The sequence below is a fragment of the Pelodiscus sinensis genome, chromosome 9, assembly GCF_049634645.1.
Source record: "Pelodiscus sinensis isolate JC-2024 chromosome 9, ASM4963464v1, whole genome shotgun sequence".
NCBI classification, from domain to species: domain Eukaryota; kingdom Metazoa; phylum Chordata; order Testudines; family Trionychidae; genus Pelodiscus; species Pelodiscus sinensis.
In genome coordinates this window covers 3,273,387-3,290,225 of record NC_134719.1, presented here as the reverse complement: position 1 = coordinate 3,290,225, position 16,839 = coordinate 3,273,387, and the positions used below count along the sequence as shown (strand labels likewise).

Below are 16,839 nucleotides of genomic sequence, written 5' to 3'. Positions count from 1 at the left end.
AAAACCCTCTACACCCGTAGAGTGAAATTCACCCCAGGCAGAGGGGACATGCCCCCTGGATGTCGTGTCTTGCCTCTTTCGCAGGGGACGGGACTTGATGCCCTCTCGAGGTCCCTTCCAGTTCTCATGTTCTATGAATCTATTGCAGAGCTTAACGGGGATCAGAATGGTGCATTGACCTCTGCCCTGCAGTAAATGTCTCCCTTTGGACTTTGCTCCCCAAACCCTCTCAGTGGGCCTGATGTAGAGGACAATTGGCCTGGGGGCCGGAGATTCAAAAGAGCCTAGACTGCTGTTCCACGTGACTGAGGGCTGGGATGTGCCACAGTCTGAGTGGTGCTGCTTTTCACCCCGCCCCTTCTACTCAAGGCCCCGCCCCTTCCAGGGGTGCAGAGCCAGACTCCCTCACCCACTTTGCCCCTGTGGGCCTGTGGTGACTTGGTCCTGCTGACTTAGATACTTGCCTGTTCTCTGCTGCCTCTTGCACTTGACGCTCATTTCTAGTCCCCACCAAGGGCTTGCTCTCCTGAAATCCTTCCTCTCCCAATCAGACTCGGCTGGTCTGATCCCTCCAGAGCATCCCTTCCTTGGTGTGTTGCTCTGTGTTTTGGGGCATCTATGTTAGAGTGTAAGCGCTGCAGAGAAGGGACCGTGTCCCCATGTAGCCAGCGTCCATTCAGAACACCGTAGAAATGCTGGAATGGAAGCTCAGCAAAGATTCACAGAAGACCCGGTTTGGAAGAGACCTAGGAGGTCATCGAGTCCAACCTCCTGCTCAAGGCAGGGCCAACCCCAACTCAATCAGGACAACCCCAGGGCAAGACACCCCACTCACTGGCCTGGCAGAATGGCCAGAGGTGTGGGCTGAAGTTAGCAGGGGCAAGCAGATAAGACAAGTGACCTCTGTAGAGGAAGGATCACGTGGTATACACGCCCTGCAGGCTCATGGTCCCTCGCTTGCTGCTGCAATGCAAATCATTGACAGGACTAATAATGCCCCGGTCTGGCGGTAGCTCTAGAGCCCTGCCCTGAAACATTTAGAATCTTATTGGGGTCAGCACAGAAAGGCGGGGCTTGGTGAGTGGCTGCTGCTGGGGAATTGCACCCAGACCCGTGTTTCAAGAGTATGGGTACATCTACACTAGCCCCCTAGATCGATCTAGGGAGGCTAATGAGGGCGACCGGAATTCCAAATCAAGCCCGAGATTTAAATATCCCACACTTGATTTGCATGTTCCCAGCCGGTCGCCATTTTAGAAATTGACTAGCCCGAAGTAACTGCCCGCGTCTACACGTGGCATTGAAACGGGATTCCGGAATAAAGCCCCTAAATCGAATTAGGTGGTAAACCTCATTCCACGAGGAATACCACCTAATTCGATTTAGAGCTTTATTCCAGAATCCCGTTTCACTGCCGCTCCTCCCGCTCCCTCCCAGCGCTGGCTCGCCGCCAATCAGCAGAGCCAACTGATTAGCGCTCTGTCCCCGCTCCTCCCGCTCCCTCCCAGAGCTGGCTTGTCGCCAATCAGCAGAACCAACTGATTAGCGCTCTGTCCCCGCTCCTCCCGCTCCCTCCCAGCGCTGGCTCACCGCCAATCAGCAGAGCCAACTGATTAGCGCTCTGTCCCCGCTCCTCCCGCTCCCTCCCAGAGCTGGCTCGTCGCCAATCAGCAGAGCCAACTGATTAGCGCTCTGTCCCCGCTCCTCCCGCTCCCTCCCAGAGCTGGCTTGTCGCCAATCAGCAGAGCCAACTGATTAGCGCTCTGTCCCCGCTCCTCCCGCTCCCTTCCAGAGCTGGCTCACCGCCAATCAGCTGTTGGCGGCTGTTCAAACTCTGGGACAGAGGGGTAAGAGCAGGGGTGGAGCGTGAATCCAGTGACTGGTGTGCCCCTAAAGCGCTGGGAGGGGTAGGCAATGAGGGACTCCAGTGCCCCAATGCGCCAGAGACACGTGGGGGAGGTCCACAGGCTACCAGTGGAGCCTCAGTGGGCCACATGTGGCCCACGGGCCGGAGGTTACCCACCACTGGAATAGGGCAATGGACTGCGAGACAGAAGGCCAGATTTGGTGTCCTAGGGCAAGTCACCCATCCCTGTTTTGCCTGTCACCCTTTGTCTATTTAGCGCGAAAGCTTTGGGAGGCAGGGGCTGTTTCAGTAGGTGTTTATGTAGCACATAGTGAACTTGGAGGCCTCAAGGTGCTACTGCAAGACACAGAATAAGGATCTCCAGGAAGGCTTCTGTCCAGGAAATCTCACAGGCTGCAGTTTCACATTTCTGGCCCTCGCTTTAACCCAGTGGGGCCCAGGGCGGGGCACGGTGGGGGACGGCGGAGCCTCGGATGAAAAGCACCAGCCCTCTGGCAGTCAGGCCTTAGTGCCACCCAGAGTGTGGCAGGCCCTCAGCCCTCAGAGCCACGGAGAACAGCGCGCTGGTACTCCAGCAGCAATTTAAAGGGGCCCAGGGCTCTGGCAGCAGGGAGCTCCAGGCCCCTTTGAATCTCCAGACCCCAGGACAATTGCCCCCTTTATTTCCCTCCTGTCAACAGACCCGCCACAATCAATAGGACAATGCAGAGGTGGCTGAAAACAGTGGGGAGGGGGCAGGGCCGCATTATGACTTTCGTGGGCCCTAGGCACTTTTACCTTCGTGGGCCCCTTCCTCCATAAAAAAACGAAATATTAAACATTATTTTTGATATAACTTTAAATACGTCCACATTTTTTTTCTGTTTTAGGCAAACTTTAATAGATTTTCGTGGGCCCTAAAAGTTTCATTTTTTGCTGATGTGAGAAAAAAAACTAAAACATTTTCTTCGACCCTAAAAGTTCATTTTTTTCCTTCTGATTTTAAAAGAAATTAAAACATTTTCGTGGGCCCCTAAAATATCGTGGGCCCTAGGCACTGTGCCTACTGTGCCTAATAGATTAGTTGGCCCTGGGAGGGGTAGGTATTTGCACTCCTTTCCCTGCTATTCAGAGCAAACATTCAGGGTGATTTCTGACTATTTTTCCTTAACCCTTGTTTTTACAAAAAAAAAAGAGAGAGAGAGAGAGAGAGAGAGAGAGAACACACTCATCTGGGTAATTTGAGTAAAATTAGTCAAGCTGTCCTCTTCGGATCCAAATATACCTTCCACCAAGCTGGTGAGCAGCAAAAGGAACCTGGCTCCCGTTTACATGGAAGCAAGCAGGCTCCTACTGTGATTACTTTGTTCACATTTTGTGACCTCTGAATATCTTTTCGTGCATTGTGATAGATCACGCTCGCCTTCCAGGGACAGTCAGAATAAGCCAGCACAAAAGCCGACAACCTTCCATTGGAACACCGAGGTTTCCAATTTTAACCGCAAAGCCTCACCTGCAGTTTATAAGCGCCTTCTTGCACTGAACCTGAAAACATTGTGAAAGCGCTGAAATAACTGTTGTCTAGGCTCTTGTTAGGAGCCAAATTAAATATTTGAGCCCCCTGCCTCTGAGACACTAGCACATTCAAAACCTCCACTGAGGAATTCTGGGACTCTCCCTGCCGGTTGATGTTACATCAATGTTTTTCCTCCTTAGTTTTGGTATTGGATTAATTAAAGTTAGATGCCATAGGACTTTACAAACTATTTTAGGGATCGCTTGTCCTCAAAAATGATTCCTTTTCTTAGGAAAGCAGCCAAACGGTCTATTTATTGCCTTCTACAGAAGTGGCTGTGCTACCAGAGTCTAATAACCTCTTGCTTCCTTGAATGCAGAGGTTTCTTTGTTATGTATTCTTCTGGAAACCTTTAGCCTGACTGAATCTTCCCTCAGTTTCCACAACCACTCTTACTTTGGCAAAAGTCTGGGGAAGTGTCAAAGAATCTGGCCTAGAATGAAACAGCTGGAAGTTTGGAACCGGAATATTCAAATAGCGCAAAGCTGATTTGCTACGCTCGTTAGCTAACATATTTGGAACCAAACTGTGTGGTTCTGGGATTGGCCTGACAGCCCGGCTTTGTTTTATTGTTTACATTCATGCCATGGGACTTACGACAAAAGTGCACGTAAATAGCAACGGCTGCAAAACAAAGGCTTTAATCCAGCTATGTAAAATTAGGTTTGCTTTCTAGTGTGTGTACCCCCTCTGTTTGAAAGATTGCATTCTTAGCTGTATTAAAAATGATTCTATATGAAAGCTGGAATTTAAAAAGGGGGGAATCAAATGATTTCTCATTCAGGCTCTTTGTTTACCTTCTTTGCACTTCATCTTAGACCATGAATCACTACTACTCCGGTTAGCTCTGATTCCCATGTGCCGCTGCAGTGTTGGGTTTAGGTTCTCAGTATTGCAGAACTGAAAATAAAACAGTCTGTTTTCATTGACTTTCTAAAAACCAACCCTAAAAACACATCTGCTCCTAGGCGGCTTCGTAAAATCCTCTTGTTTCTTGCGAGCTCTTTGTGGCAGGACTGGGAGGCCTGATTTTTTTCAAGCTCATCCTTATTTTTTTATTTTCCCAATTTTGTGGGCACCAAAAAATTGAAGGCATAACTTGAGTCCTTGAGACACGTAACTAGCTCACCTGCCTGGAAAGGTAATATGGTTAGTAACTAGAGTTCTGGATTGGTAGTCAAGAGAGCTGGTTCTACTAGCAGCAAACTTCAGCAAGTCACTTCAGTATCCCCTACCATTCTTTGTCTTATCTACTTAGAAAGTAAGCCCTTCAGGATACGGTCTGTCTCCTTCCCCCTGTCTTGCTCTACAGACACTCGAGATAGTCATCTAAAACGTGGCTCCTAAAAAAGGAGACCAGGATTAAAAGTTGAGTTCCTTTTGTCCTTGAAATTCTCTAGCGAACTGTCAGCCTTCAATAAACAACCATTAAAATCTCAAATTTGGGATACGCCGAAGTGCACATGGAGCTCTTTTGATTCATCTTTTGCATCAAGTCCAGGAAGATGGGTTAGCTCTTCTCCATCAGCACTCACTTGGTCTTATATGTCTGGGGCATGAATTGTAGGACTAGAAAGGACTTCGTGACGTCATCTAGTCCTGTCCCCTGCACTCATGGTAGGACCAAGCACCTTCTAGACCAGTGTTAGATGGTCTGAAAAAATCACTTTGAGAAACCTGCTAACTGGCTGCTCTGGTGTGCAGATTTTCCAGCTCTGTGGCCACGGTTTGCAGGTTCCTCAAAGTGGTTTTGCAGACCACGTTGAGAAACACTGATCTAGTCCAACCCTGGCAGGTGTGTGTCTAATCTGCTCTTAAATTTCCAATGATGGAAATTCTACAGCCGTCGTAGGCAATTTATTCCAGTGCTTAACCACCCTGACACTTAGCACGTTTTTCCTAATGTCCAACTTAAACTGCTCTTGTTGCAGTTAAGCCCATTGCTTCTTGTCCTATCCTCACAAGCTTAATGTTTTCTCCCTCTTCCTTATAACAACTTTTTATGTAGTTGAAAACTTATGTCCCTTCTCAGTCATCTCTTCTCCAGGCTAAACAAACTCAGTTTTTTCAGTCTTCCTTCAGATGTGATGTTTTCTAAACGTTGCAGTTCTCAAACTATAGGTTGTGCCTCCATTTTAATGGGGTTGCCAAAGCTGGTTTTAGACTTGCTTTGGCTTCGGGCTGAATCTGAAACCCAAGATGCACCACCGTGGGCTAAGCTCAAAGCGGAGGGGGTTTCAGCTTTGCCTCTCCATTTTGGGGCATGTGGATTCGGGCTTCAGTCCCCCTTTCCTAGGGACATGTCGTAAATTTGGTCAGAAGGGAGTCGCAGTGCAATGAAATTTGAGAATCCCCGTACTCAACTTTGAATCTTTTTTGTTGCTCTTCTCTGGACTTTCTCCAGTTTGTCCACATCTTTCCTGAAATGTGGTGCCTAGAACTGGACACAACACTCCAATTGAGGTCTAATCAGCGCAGAATAGAGCAGAAGAATGACTTCTTGTGTCTTGCTCATAACACTCCTGCTAATCCAGAATCATGTTCAATTTTGCAACAGTGTCACACTGTTGACTCTTATTTAGCTTGTGTTTTACTGTGACCCCAGATCCCTTTCGGCAGTACTCCTTCCTAGACAGCCACTTCCCATTTTGTATGCATGCCACTAATTGTTCCTTTGAATACTTTGCATTTGTCTCTATTGAATTTCATCCTATTTGCTTTAAATCATTTCTCCAGTTTGTCCAGATCATTTTGAATTTTAATCCTACCCTTCAAAGAACATGCAACCCCTCTTAGCTTGGTATTGTCCACAAACATCACAAGCGTACTCTCTATTATCTAAATCATTGATGAAGATATTGAACAGAACTGAGCCAAATGATCCCTGCAGAACCTCACTCATTATGCCCTTTCAGCTGGACTGTAAACCACTAATAACTACTCTCTGGGAAGTTTTCCAACCAGTTCTGCATGCACTTGATAGTAGCTCCATCTAGGTTGTATTTCCCTAGCTTGTTTAGGAGATGGTCACATGAGACAGTATCAAAAGCCTTACTGAAGTCAAGATATGACATCTATGGCTCCCTACAATCCATGAGACATGTTAGCCTGTCAAAGACCATGCATTGATGCTGGAGGGACCTGAGACGGAGGAAATATAGAAGATAATTTTCACTTACTCAAGCATCCCTATTTAGAAAAAGCACTTCAGCATGTGCATTGAAATCAATGGGATTTACGCATATGCGTATGTTTCTTTCTGAATCAGCGCCCATGACCATAAAGCAGTGATGGGCAACCTCGGCTAGTGAGTGGGTCGCATAAGTGGGTCTCCATCTCATTAGGCCACATGATTGTCCTAATCAAGACAATTTCCTGGGATAGGGCAGTTTTGCTCTCTGCGTTTCCACACCTAGAATTTGCGGGTATGTGCCAATTTGAACCATAGCAGTGCTTTGATTGGCTGCAGAGGATACACCCCGCTCTCACAACCAATGTTGTGTGCATTTAGCACACACCTCACTTCATGTGTGCTTGCTTTACATGCATGTCACTTTAGTAAAACCGGTAGGAACAAAACTATGTAGACAGAAACCAGTGGAAGCTGGTAACCTTGTGCCTGGACAATGGTACACAGAATATTTGGCTGGCCACACATAGAACCCCAATAGGCCACAAGTGGTCTGCTGGTTGTCCACCACTTCCTTAAAGTCTGGCTCTCCAAGTTAGTGCTTTGCGACAACAAGGGCCAAAGCGACCTCTAGTCCTTCTAATGACTTCTAATGGTTGAAGCTAACCCCTGCCCCAAAAAATATTTTACAAGTTACACATTCTCCCCTATCAGTTCATACAGAGCCTGACTCTGCAGTATTGTTCAATAAGAGCAAGAACAAGGCCATCTAGAGAACTGCTCTGCCTTTACACCTCCTTGTTTGGTGCCAGTGCCGGAGGTCTTCTTTCAGGTGTCCACAGGCAAATTCCAATAATTAAATTGGCCACTTTTCTTGTCTTCCAACGGCTGTACATTTCAAGACATCATTTTGGAGGCCCGTTATGGATCCCAGCATCGCAAACAAAGGAGAAGCCGCACAGCCTTCACCGCCCAACAGCTGGAAGCCCTGGAGAAGACATTCCAGAAGACTCACTATCCAGATGTGGTCATGCGGGAACGACTGGCCATGTGCACCAACCTACCAGAAGCCAGAGTACAGGTATCAGCATGTTCTACCTTGCTTTCTCCAATAGGGTTAGTTAAGAGCTATACGAAGAGGGTCCGCTAGGTTGGCTCGAGGGGTAGCTCTTTAAAGATACTTTCATAGCAACCAAAGGAAGAGGGTTTTTTCTGCAGCAAAACCTGGACATAAATCTTTGCTTCAGACTTGGGGAACCACAAAAAAAATAAACTGAATCCACACACATTTTTGAGGGTTTGTATTGTTTGAGGGTAGCCCTGGCTTTCATTTGTGTTTCTAAGTCTCTTTAAGAGGATATCTTAGAAATGGCCACAAAAGTCGACTTATTTATTTATTTACGTAGATGACTGTTTTTCTGGCATCCTCCGCGGCCTGGGAGCCCAAGTAATTCCAGCTGTTCTCTCTCAACAATGTCAATATTTATAACATCTCAGACCATCTGTCCAACATTTTCTGTTCTCCTCCAGTGAAACAAATAAGTAGAGTTGGTTCGGAATTTTTTCACAAACCTTTTTGCAATGGAAAATGCCAGTTCATCAGAACTGAGGTTGTCTGAAGGGAAAGGTTGGGTTTGAGGAGTTTCTCAGTTTGAATTTCAGTTTACAGAAAAGAAGACTGAGGGGGGATATGACAGAGGTCTATAAAATCATGAGTGGTGTGGAGAGGGCCGATAAGGAAAAGTTATTTATTAGTTCCCTAAATAGAACTAGAGGACACCAAATGAAATTAATGGGTAGCAGGTTTAAAACTAATAAAAGAAAGTTCTTCTTTACACAGCGTGTAGTCAACCTGTGGAACTCCTTGCCAGAGGAGGCTGTGAAGGTTAGGACTAGAACAGAGGTTAAAGAGAAGCTAGATAATTTCATGGAGGTTAGGTCCATAAAAGGCTATTAGCCAGGGGATAAAATGGTGTCCTTGGCCTCTTTTTGTCAGAGGCTGGAGAGGGATGGCAGAAGACAAATTGCTTGATCGTGTCTTCGGTTCACCCTCTCTAGGGCATCTGGTGCTGGCCACTGTCGGCAGACAGGATTCTGGGCTAGAAGGACCTTTGGTCTGACCCAGTACAGCCGTTCTTATGTTCTTATGAATTCTTTAAAATAAAAAAAAAATCTTAGAAATTGTCAAAATGGGACAATTTCAAAGCAACAAAATATGAAGTCCTGAGCTATGGAACAAAGTGACACTTGTTGAGAAATAAACAATGAGAAGTCCTGGGGCATCTTATAGACTAACCGATGTATTGGAGCATCAGCTTTCGTGGGCAAAGACCCACTTTGTCAGATGCAACGAAGAAATTGTTGAGAAATGCACGTTTTAAAAAAAAAAAAGGAAAACAGAAAGGACAAAAATCAAAACCAAGATAAGGTTTTGTTTTTGACAATTCTATTTTGATTGATCTGAACTTATTTTTTTGCCCATGAAAATCAGAATTTGACTTTGTGTAGCAATTCGTGACGAACATATTCTTCAAAATCTTAAATTCTTGTGGGATGGGAAAAATAATTTCCCACCTATCCCTGCAAATAATGTGTTGAATGACTTACTGATATCACAGAAGACAGCTCAGTGTGGATATAAAGCACTAGGATAGCAGGCCAGCCTTAACTGAGACAAATAAGAACATAAGAACAGCCAGAGTGGGCTAGATCAAAGGTTTATCAAGACCAGTATCCTGTCTTCCAGCAGTGGCCAATGCCAGAAGAGCCAGAGGGAATGAACAGAAATAGGTAATCATCAAGCGGTCCCTCCCCTGACGCCCATTCCCATGGGAAAGGGACATAAAATTTCAGTGTAACAGAAAATGATATAACACAACCCACTAGCTGGAACTTGAGAGTAGACAAATTCAGACTAAACAAGGCATTCTTGAGGGTGACAGTAATTAACCATTGGAACAATTTACCAAAAGTTATGTTAGATTCTCTACCATTGATTTTTGAATCAAGACTGGGTGTTTTTCTCAAAACTCTGCTGTGGGAATTATTTTGCCGGAGTTCTCTGATCTGCACTATATATCGATTCCAATGGTCCGTTCTGGCCTTGGAGTCTACAAATTACAATCCTGAGTAGGTTGTCTTTTTCTGAATTTATTCCCAAATTGAGATACATTGGGGTATCGTGTTCAAAAAGGTCTCACCCTCTAGCGACTTGGAGTTGTGAACAGAGATTATACTAGTATTAAATTACAGGAAGTCTCCTGTTTCTAACAAGAACTTTTGATTTTGCTCCTGAAGGTTATTGATTCAATTCCTAACAAGGAAACTTCCTTACCACCTGACCTGGCCTGTGACATCAGACAATTCTCGACTATATAAAAATGAGCCCAGTTATCTTAATGTGACATATGGCATCATACAGATAATACATATTGGGCCCAACAGGGGTACAAACCATGTGAGATCTGATTCCCAGTTCAGCCATGGAACAAGAAAATAGCATCGCTGAGCTGTATTGATCACAGAAGGGGGTTGTATACAACGTGCATAATGAGGTCAAATTGCAAAGCTGATCATTTGTTTTGTGGTGGTGCTTAGAGATCAGAGTCGGGGATCAAGATAATAGTGCTAGTTACTATGTGTGCATGCACACACACACTTTATGCCGCAACCCCAAAGAGCTTACGGTCTAGAGTATTCTAGTATACAGAGCACTCTGATTCAGGACAGGTGGGTTCTATTCCCAGTGTCATGGCTCCTTCCCCACTCTGGCATGATAAATGCAGAAGTGGGGGCCAGCAAGTGTACTCCAAAGCCTTATCTACCAGGCTTTGGTATAAAACTTCCCCCCAAGATCTTAAAAACCTAGATCTTGGGAATAAAACTTCCGCTGCCACCACCCAAATGTTGATAAAGAAATCAGGGGAAAGATCATTTGGGAAATCTTACCCCTAAAATAAAAATCAAGGCACACAATTAACCACTGCCAGGTTAATAAAAAGAAAAGAAAGAACTTTTATTATTACGATAATATTCCTGTTGCAACCATAATGACTAGATAGGGAGGTAACAAAATATACTCATGGAGAAACTCCATGGGCCTAGAACTTAGTTACAAAGAAAAGCCAAAACATCTTTTACACAGTGCCAGATCTCAGATCCCATACCCAATCCTTAAAACAATAAAACCTAACGAAGCCTAAACTTTACCCTACTTACAGAAAATGAAGGATGGTGTCTTGGAGAGAGAGAGAGACATGCTTGTCCCTCTCTGTAGTTGCAGAGAGCTCACAGAGAGACAAAAGGGAGAAAAGAAAAAAAAACCCAAATTCCTTTGTCCCAGTTTGAAAAGTCCCACCTACATTCCTATTGGTCACTCCACCTGGCTAGGTGTAGTTAACCCCTTAATCCCCAGGCTGCTGGCTAACCCTCATAATCATGACACCCAGCTCTGCCACTGGCCTGCCAGGTGACCTTGGGTAAGTCACATCCTGTGCCTCAGTTTTCCCAATCTATAAAATGGGGCTAAGGCTATAGAACAAAATTTTAAAGAGCTCCGAGAGACACTGAGATGAAAAGCTCTACATCAGAGGTTATTTAAGTCCATTCAACAAATCATTCAAGTCAAATAATTAGAAATAATTAGCACATATGTCTGTCCTCTATAATAGTCTTATTCTGACTGTTTCTATATAGTTTGGGTACAAAATAACATAATATAGGCTGGCTTTAGCAAGCCAGCTGAGCAGCGTGCTCTCTGCCTATTGAATATCTCATGTCTGTGGGTGACAAATGTGGTTTATTTACCTGTGATTTTTTTTTTTAAACAGAGCTGTGTTTTCTTAAACAACCAGCGTTATGTCTGAGAATTTGTAAAGCATCGAAGAGAGTTAGATATATACATTCCATTGAAATGCCGTGGGATTTGGGTCCTTACCAACCTTGGGTTCTCTTGATAATCCCAGTCTAATTTTTTTTTTTTTTTGCATTAATTGGGGTTTTGACCCTGTCTTCTGTTGCTGTTTGTGACACGAAGGTTTGGTTTAAGAACAGAAGAGCCAAATTCCGGAAGAAACAGCGCAGCCTCCAGAAGGAGCAGCTGCAGAAGCAGAAGGACTCTGAAGGGAACCACAGCGAGGGGAAGACGGAAGCGCTTGCGTTGGAAAGCCAGACCCCCACCCCGGATGTAGAGAAGCCTCCGAGCCAGCCGAGTGAGGTGAGCACGGAGCTCACGCTCACCTTGTCAGAGCAGTCAGCCGGCGAGTCCGCGGCAGAGGACCAGACGGACAGAGAAGAGGAGTTTAAGAACTCCTTGGAGGAAGCCAAAGCAGACAAAGGCTCCAGCACTGAGAACAAGGCTCTGAACTGCAAGAGGGCAAGTCCAAAAGCAGGTGAGGGTGCAGGCTCTTGTGGAGGGCCCTGGTCTTGGAGCCAGAGGTGAGCACTGTAGGATACATTTTAGAGATGGCCTTCCCCTAACCTGGAAGGGGGAGGTCACAATCCCCTGGGAAGAAAGCAAATTGGGTCCAATGACCATTCTGCCTTTCTTTATGGCTAGGTGGGTTGTAGAGAGGTCCCTCTGGGTTGTAACATTAGGATCCCACTGCCAAGAAAGCAGAGATCCCCCTGTTAGATTAGAGGAGGACACTGCTCAGTGGCAGCATGTCATTTACAGGCATACAGGTCACACGGTTCCCCGCTAGGCAAGAGTCTAAACGCCCCCTTGGGAACACGCCCGTGCTAAGAAACCTGGTTCCTCCTTGCTGAACAAGTCTGGCCGGCACTTTAAGAACAGAAGAATGGCCATGCTGGGTTGGACCAATGGTCCATCTAGGCCAGTGTCCTGTCTGCCAACAGGGGCCAATGCCAGATGCCCCAGAGGGAGTGAACAGAGCAGGGAATCAAGTGATCCCTCCCCGGTCACCCATGCCCAGCCTCTGACAAACAGGCCAGGACACCATTGCTGCCCACTCTGGCTAATAGGTATTGATGGACCCAAACTCCATGAATTTATCTTGTTCTTTTTATGGAGGTAGATGCTGGTTGTGTATGACGTGGTAGCGCAAACATTACAGCCTTTGCCAGGACCAACATTTACAAAGAGGCGAGGCAAAAGTTAGGTTCCTAAATCCATATTTCGATGCCTGCCCTTAACCACCCAACTGTGACATTATTGGCCTGTGTCCTTTTCTCAGGCAAAACTCCCACTGAAGTCAATCTGAGGTTGACTCGAGACAAGATGGGTTTACTCTTAGGCCCCAAATGTATTAATTCTTTCTGTGACCCTACGGAATCACAATCTTCTCTCTTGGTGGACTGCAATTGCTTGCGAAGGGGTTTAATCCTAGCCTCACATGGGCTTGCTGTGAGTATGCCACAAACCCAGCAAGACAGACCACCAGGTTTATTGTCTTCAGAGAAGATGACAGGAAGTTTGCTCCTGCCTGGATAATGCATCTCCCTACTATACACAGACCAAATACATCCTTGTATGGAAACCCTCTTAAGACTGAACTGGAAAGGCACAGGGATACAGAGATGAGCATTACTGGGGAATATAGGAATTGCCAGACTGGATTCAACTAGGCTGTGTCTACACTGGCCACTTATTCCGGAAAATCAGCCCTTTTCCGGAATAACTTGCCAGCTGTCTACACTGGCCCCTTGCATTTCCGGAAAAGCACTGACGATCTACTGTAACATCATCAGTGCTTTTCCGGAAACACTATGCTGCTCCCGTTCGGGCAAAAGTCCTTTTCCGGAAAACGGTTCCGGAAAAGGGCCAGTGTAGACAGCACAGATTTCTTTTCCGCAAAAAAGCCCCGATCGCGAAAATGACGATCGGGGCTTTTTTGCGGAAAAGCGCGTCTACATTGGCACAGACGCTTTTCCGGAAAAAGTGCTTTTCTGGAAAAGCATCCTGCCAATGTAGACGTGCTTTTTCCGGAAATACTTATAACGGAAAACTGTTCCGTTTTAAGCATTTCCGGAAAAGGGTGCCAGTGTAGACGTAGCCCTAGTGTGTCATCTAATCTTGACTCTGCTGGTGGCCAGCTCCTACAATGGGTAGTTGTAGAAGAATCTGCCCGGAGCAAGTTTCTTCCTCATGTTTATCAGATAGAGATTGGTTGCTGACATGAAGCATGAGAGTTTATGTCCCTTTTAAATTATTATTGCTTATAAAGGTTCAGTCCTTTGGGGAATCCTGTTAAGCTCTTGGCTCCAGAGAGACCTTGTGGCAATGAGTTCCACAGGGCAAATTGTGCCTGCTCTGGGAAACTATTCCCTTTTGGGTCAGATTTACATGAGCCACTTTTCAATGTCCTGGAATGACATTCCCTCCCCCACCACCTACCACCCACTACCACTCTAACCTCCGACACTTCACCCGTTCTTATATTTTGAGAAAAGGTAGCCTGAGTCTGCAGTGAAACCATTCGGAAGAGCATTAAAAGGCTCCAGTCTTGCTTGCTACGGTTTCTCCACCATAGACTCCACTTTAGTACAAGAAGCAATGGGATTATATTGCAGGAAAGGGAGGTTTAGGTTAGACAATAAGAAAAACTTCCTGTCGGGGGGTTAAACTCTGGAATAAATTGCCTAGGGAGGTTGTGGAATCTCCATCACTGGAGATATTTAAGAGTAGGTTAGATGGACACCTGTTAGGGATGGTCTAGATGGTGCATGGTGTTGCCCAGAGGGCAGTGGGCTGGACTTGATGTTCTCTCGAGGTCCCGTCCAGTTCTAGTGTTCTATGACTCTAGGACTTAACCAACAAGGTCTCCTCTGAACTAGCAGGATGGAAAAATCTGGTTTTGTTGGGTCTTCGCAGTCATAGCCCCAAGCCTTTGTCTGAGCCTTGCCTGGAAAGGATCAAGGGAGGCAGTTACAGAAACACTGATCCGGATAATTCATTTATCAACCCCCTTGCTCAATTTGGCTTCCGGTTAATTAACGTGGATGGTGATTTGCCTATGCCGTCCCTGCTTGGGAGAACTTACTCTAGAAAAGGCCCAACGCACCCCTTCCTCTCACCTTTTCTGTGTGCCACAAACACAGCTGTGCCACTCTCGTTAAGGCTGTTGTTCTACTCAGCTGCCCAATAAGTATAACTCTTCCCCCCGCCCCTTTTTCCACCCTTACATCTTGTCTTCTAACACAGAGTCTCCCATCAGTGCCACGGTGACACCTTCCTCCAGCAGCGGCATGCCTCCGACTCACTCCTACTCCTCTTCGCCTCTGAGCCTCTTCCGTCTGCAGGAGCAGTTCCGCCAGCACATGGCCGCCACTAACAACTTGGTCCATTACTCCTCCTTTGAAATGGGGACCCCGTCCACCATGCCCTACTTGGGCATGAACGTCAACATGGCCCCCCTCAGCTCTCTCCACTGCCAGTCGTATTACCAGTCGCTCTCCCACGCCCAGCAGGTCTGGTCTTCGCCCATCTTGCAGGCTTCTAGCTCCCTGCCGACGCTGAACAGTAAAACGACGAGTATCGAGAATCTAAGGCTCCGGGCAAAGCAGCACGCTGCCTCCCTTGGACTTGACACCTTACCAAACTGATCGCCCGGCAGCAGGGAAAACCCCACCCTACTGTCGGCCTCAAGGGAAGGCACCCAGCTAAACGGAAAATGCACAGCTCTGGTCTCCACATGGATCAAGGTGCTCCCTTTCGGGGGAAACTTAACTCCTTTACTTCTCCTGTAGCTCCATTTTCACATCAGATACAGCTACTGCCCTACTTCCATGGTAACATTTAAAAAGGAAAGGAAGAGGGTGTGTACTTAGATTTAAAACAAACAAACAAAAAAAAACTATCCTGAGGACTGAGGAGTTAAACCTGTCATGTTCGGAAAGATCCCTCTTTCGTTGATACTGTGATAGAGTGCCAACTGTGTTTTGTTTTGTTCTTTGGAAAACCTCATTCCCACGCCACCTCCAGTTTCATACTGTGTACAGATTCCATTGTTGAAAGCATCCTTCAACTTTGTGTGTTGCTGTCAGTGTTGCCTTATGCAGAAATGTGGAGCATTTTGCTTTGCTTCCTCCCCTTCCCCCACGTATTTCAGATTTAGATGTATAGTAACTAGAAGCAAAATTACAATCCAAAAAAAAAAAACTTGCCAGTTCTGAGTCGCACTTCTTTGACTGGCGTTCTAAACAAGGCTCACAAGAGCAATTGAAAGAAACGTTTCTGAATGCCATTAGCATATCTTCTCCAGGTCTCCATTAACACAGATTTTGTAAATGCCAGGAAATGATGTAAAGGCTTATTTCCTGTTAAAGCACTTCCTGTGGGGTAGGAACGTTTTAAAAGCACTTCTTCAAAGATAGAGGACAAAGAATTTGCCACCCTGCACTGCTGGTTAGAAAGTGAGGAAAAATGAGAGCACTAGATTTTGTCAAATTCGTAAGACTTTTTTTTAATTGAGGTTGCTGCGTCTTTGTTCTTCACTGAAGTGTATACTCTGCTATTTATAAATGATGTGTAAAAAAGCATTTTGGTCTAACTTGGACAACAAAGAACAATAAAAAGTTGGTATGAACTCCTGCTGCGTTCATACGCCACTTGCATTATATGGCGGTTCATCAAAACCGTGATTAGTTCAAGCTGTGTTTAGGAAAATTGTCTCCATGCCAAATTCTGTCCTCAGACCACAAACGCTGGGGGCTCCCCGATTTGTCTCAGAAACTGACTAACGAGAGAAAGATAGGCTAGAGGTGGGGCTAAACAAATACCCATATCTGAACGCTCCTGATTTTTGGAGATGACTAAAATCCAAACCGCGATCTGGATCTCAGTTTTGCAAATGGCCATTCCTCTTGATGGAAAGCCAAAGCAAAATGCCAGATCCAGCCATCCGCCAGCCCGGTGGGATGTTATACATTTTTTATTCAAATCTTTATGAGCCTGATCCTTAGCTGATACTGTTAATAGAGCTATGCTAGTTTACCCCAGCTAAAATCTGGCCTGTATGAGATTAGTGTATGTTTATCTACATATAACAAGAATATCTGTTGAGCTAAAAGCATTCATTGACTTCTATTTTGCCTAGCCCCGTCCCATGACCAATGCAATTACACGAGTACAGAAGATAATGTCCAATGTACTTTTCTAAATGTGGGAAAAATAATACAACCCACTCTACTGCAACAGTCAAAAGCTGCTCTGCAAAAAGTCTCTCTCAATGAGTTACCAGTGGTGACTAGAACTGATTGGGAAACTTCTCTTCAATGTCTTTCAAAAATTTCAGACGATTTTTTTTTTCACCGGGGGAGGTGAGCTAC

General features: G+C 45.7%; 1 protein-coding gene across 1 annotated transcript in view; it reads left to right on the top strand.

The window, feature by feature from the left end:
• DMBX1 (diencephalon/mesencephalon homeobox 1) overlaps window positions 1–16,229 on the top strand; it is a 41,537-nt gene extending 25,308 nt beyond the window's left edge. Inside the window, exons 3-5 of the mRNA XM_075937121.1 lie at window positions 7,438–7,633; window positions 11,588–11,942; window positions 14,714–16,229. Coding sequence (XP_075793236.1) covers window positions 7,438–7,633; window positions 11,588–11,942; window positions 14,714–15,114 — 952 coding nt within the window. The 3' untranslated portion in view covers window positions 15,115–16,229. The remainder of the gene's footprint in view (window positions 1–7,437; window positions 7,634–11,587; window positions 11,943–14,713) is intronic.
• Window positions 16,230–16,839: the final 610 nt, after the last annotated feature.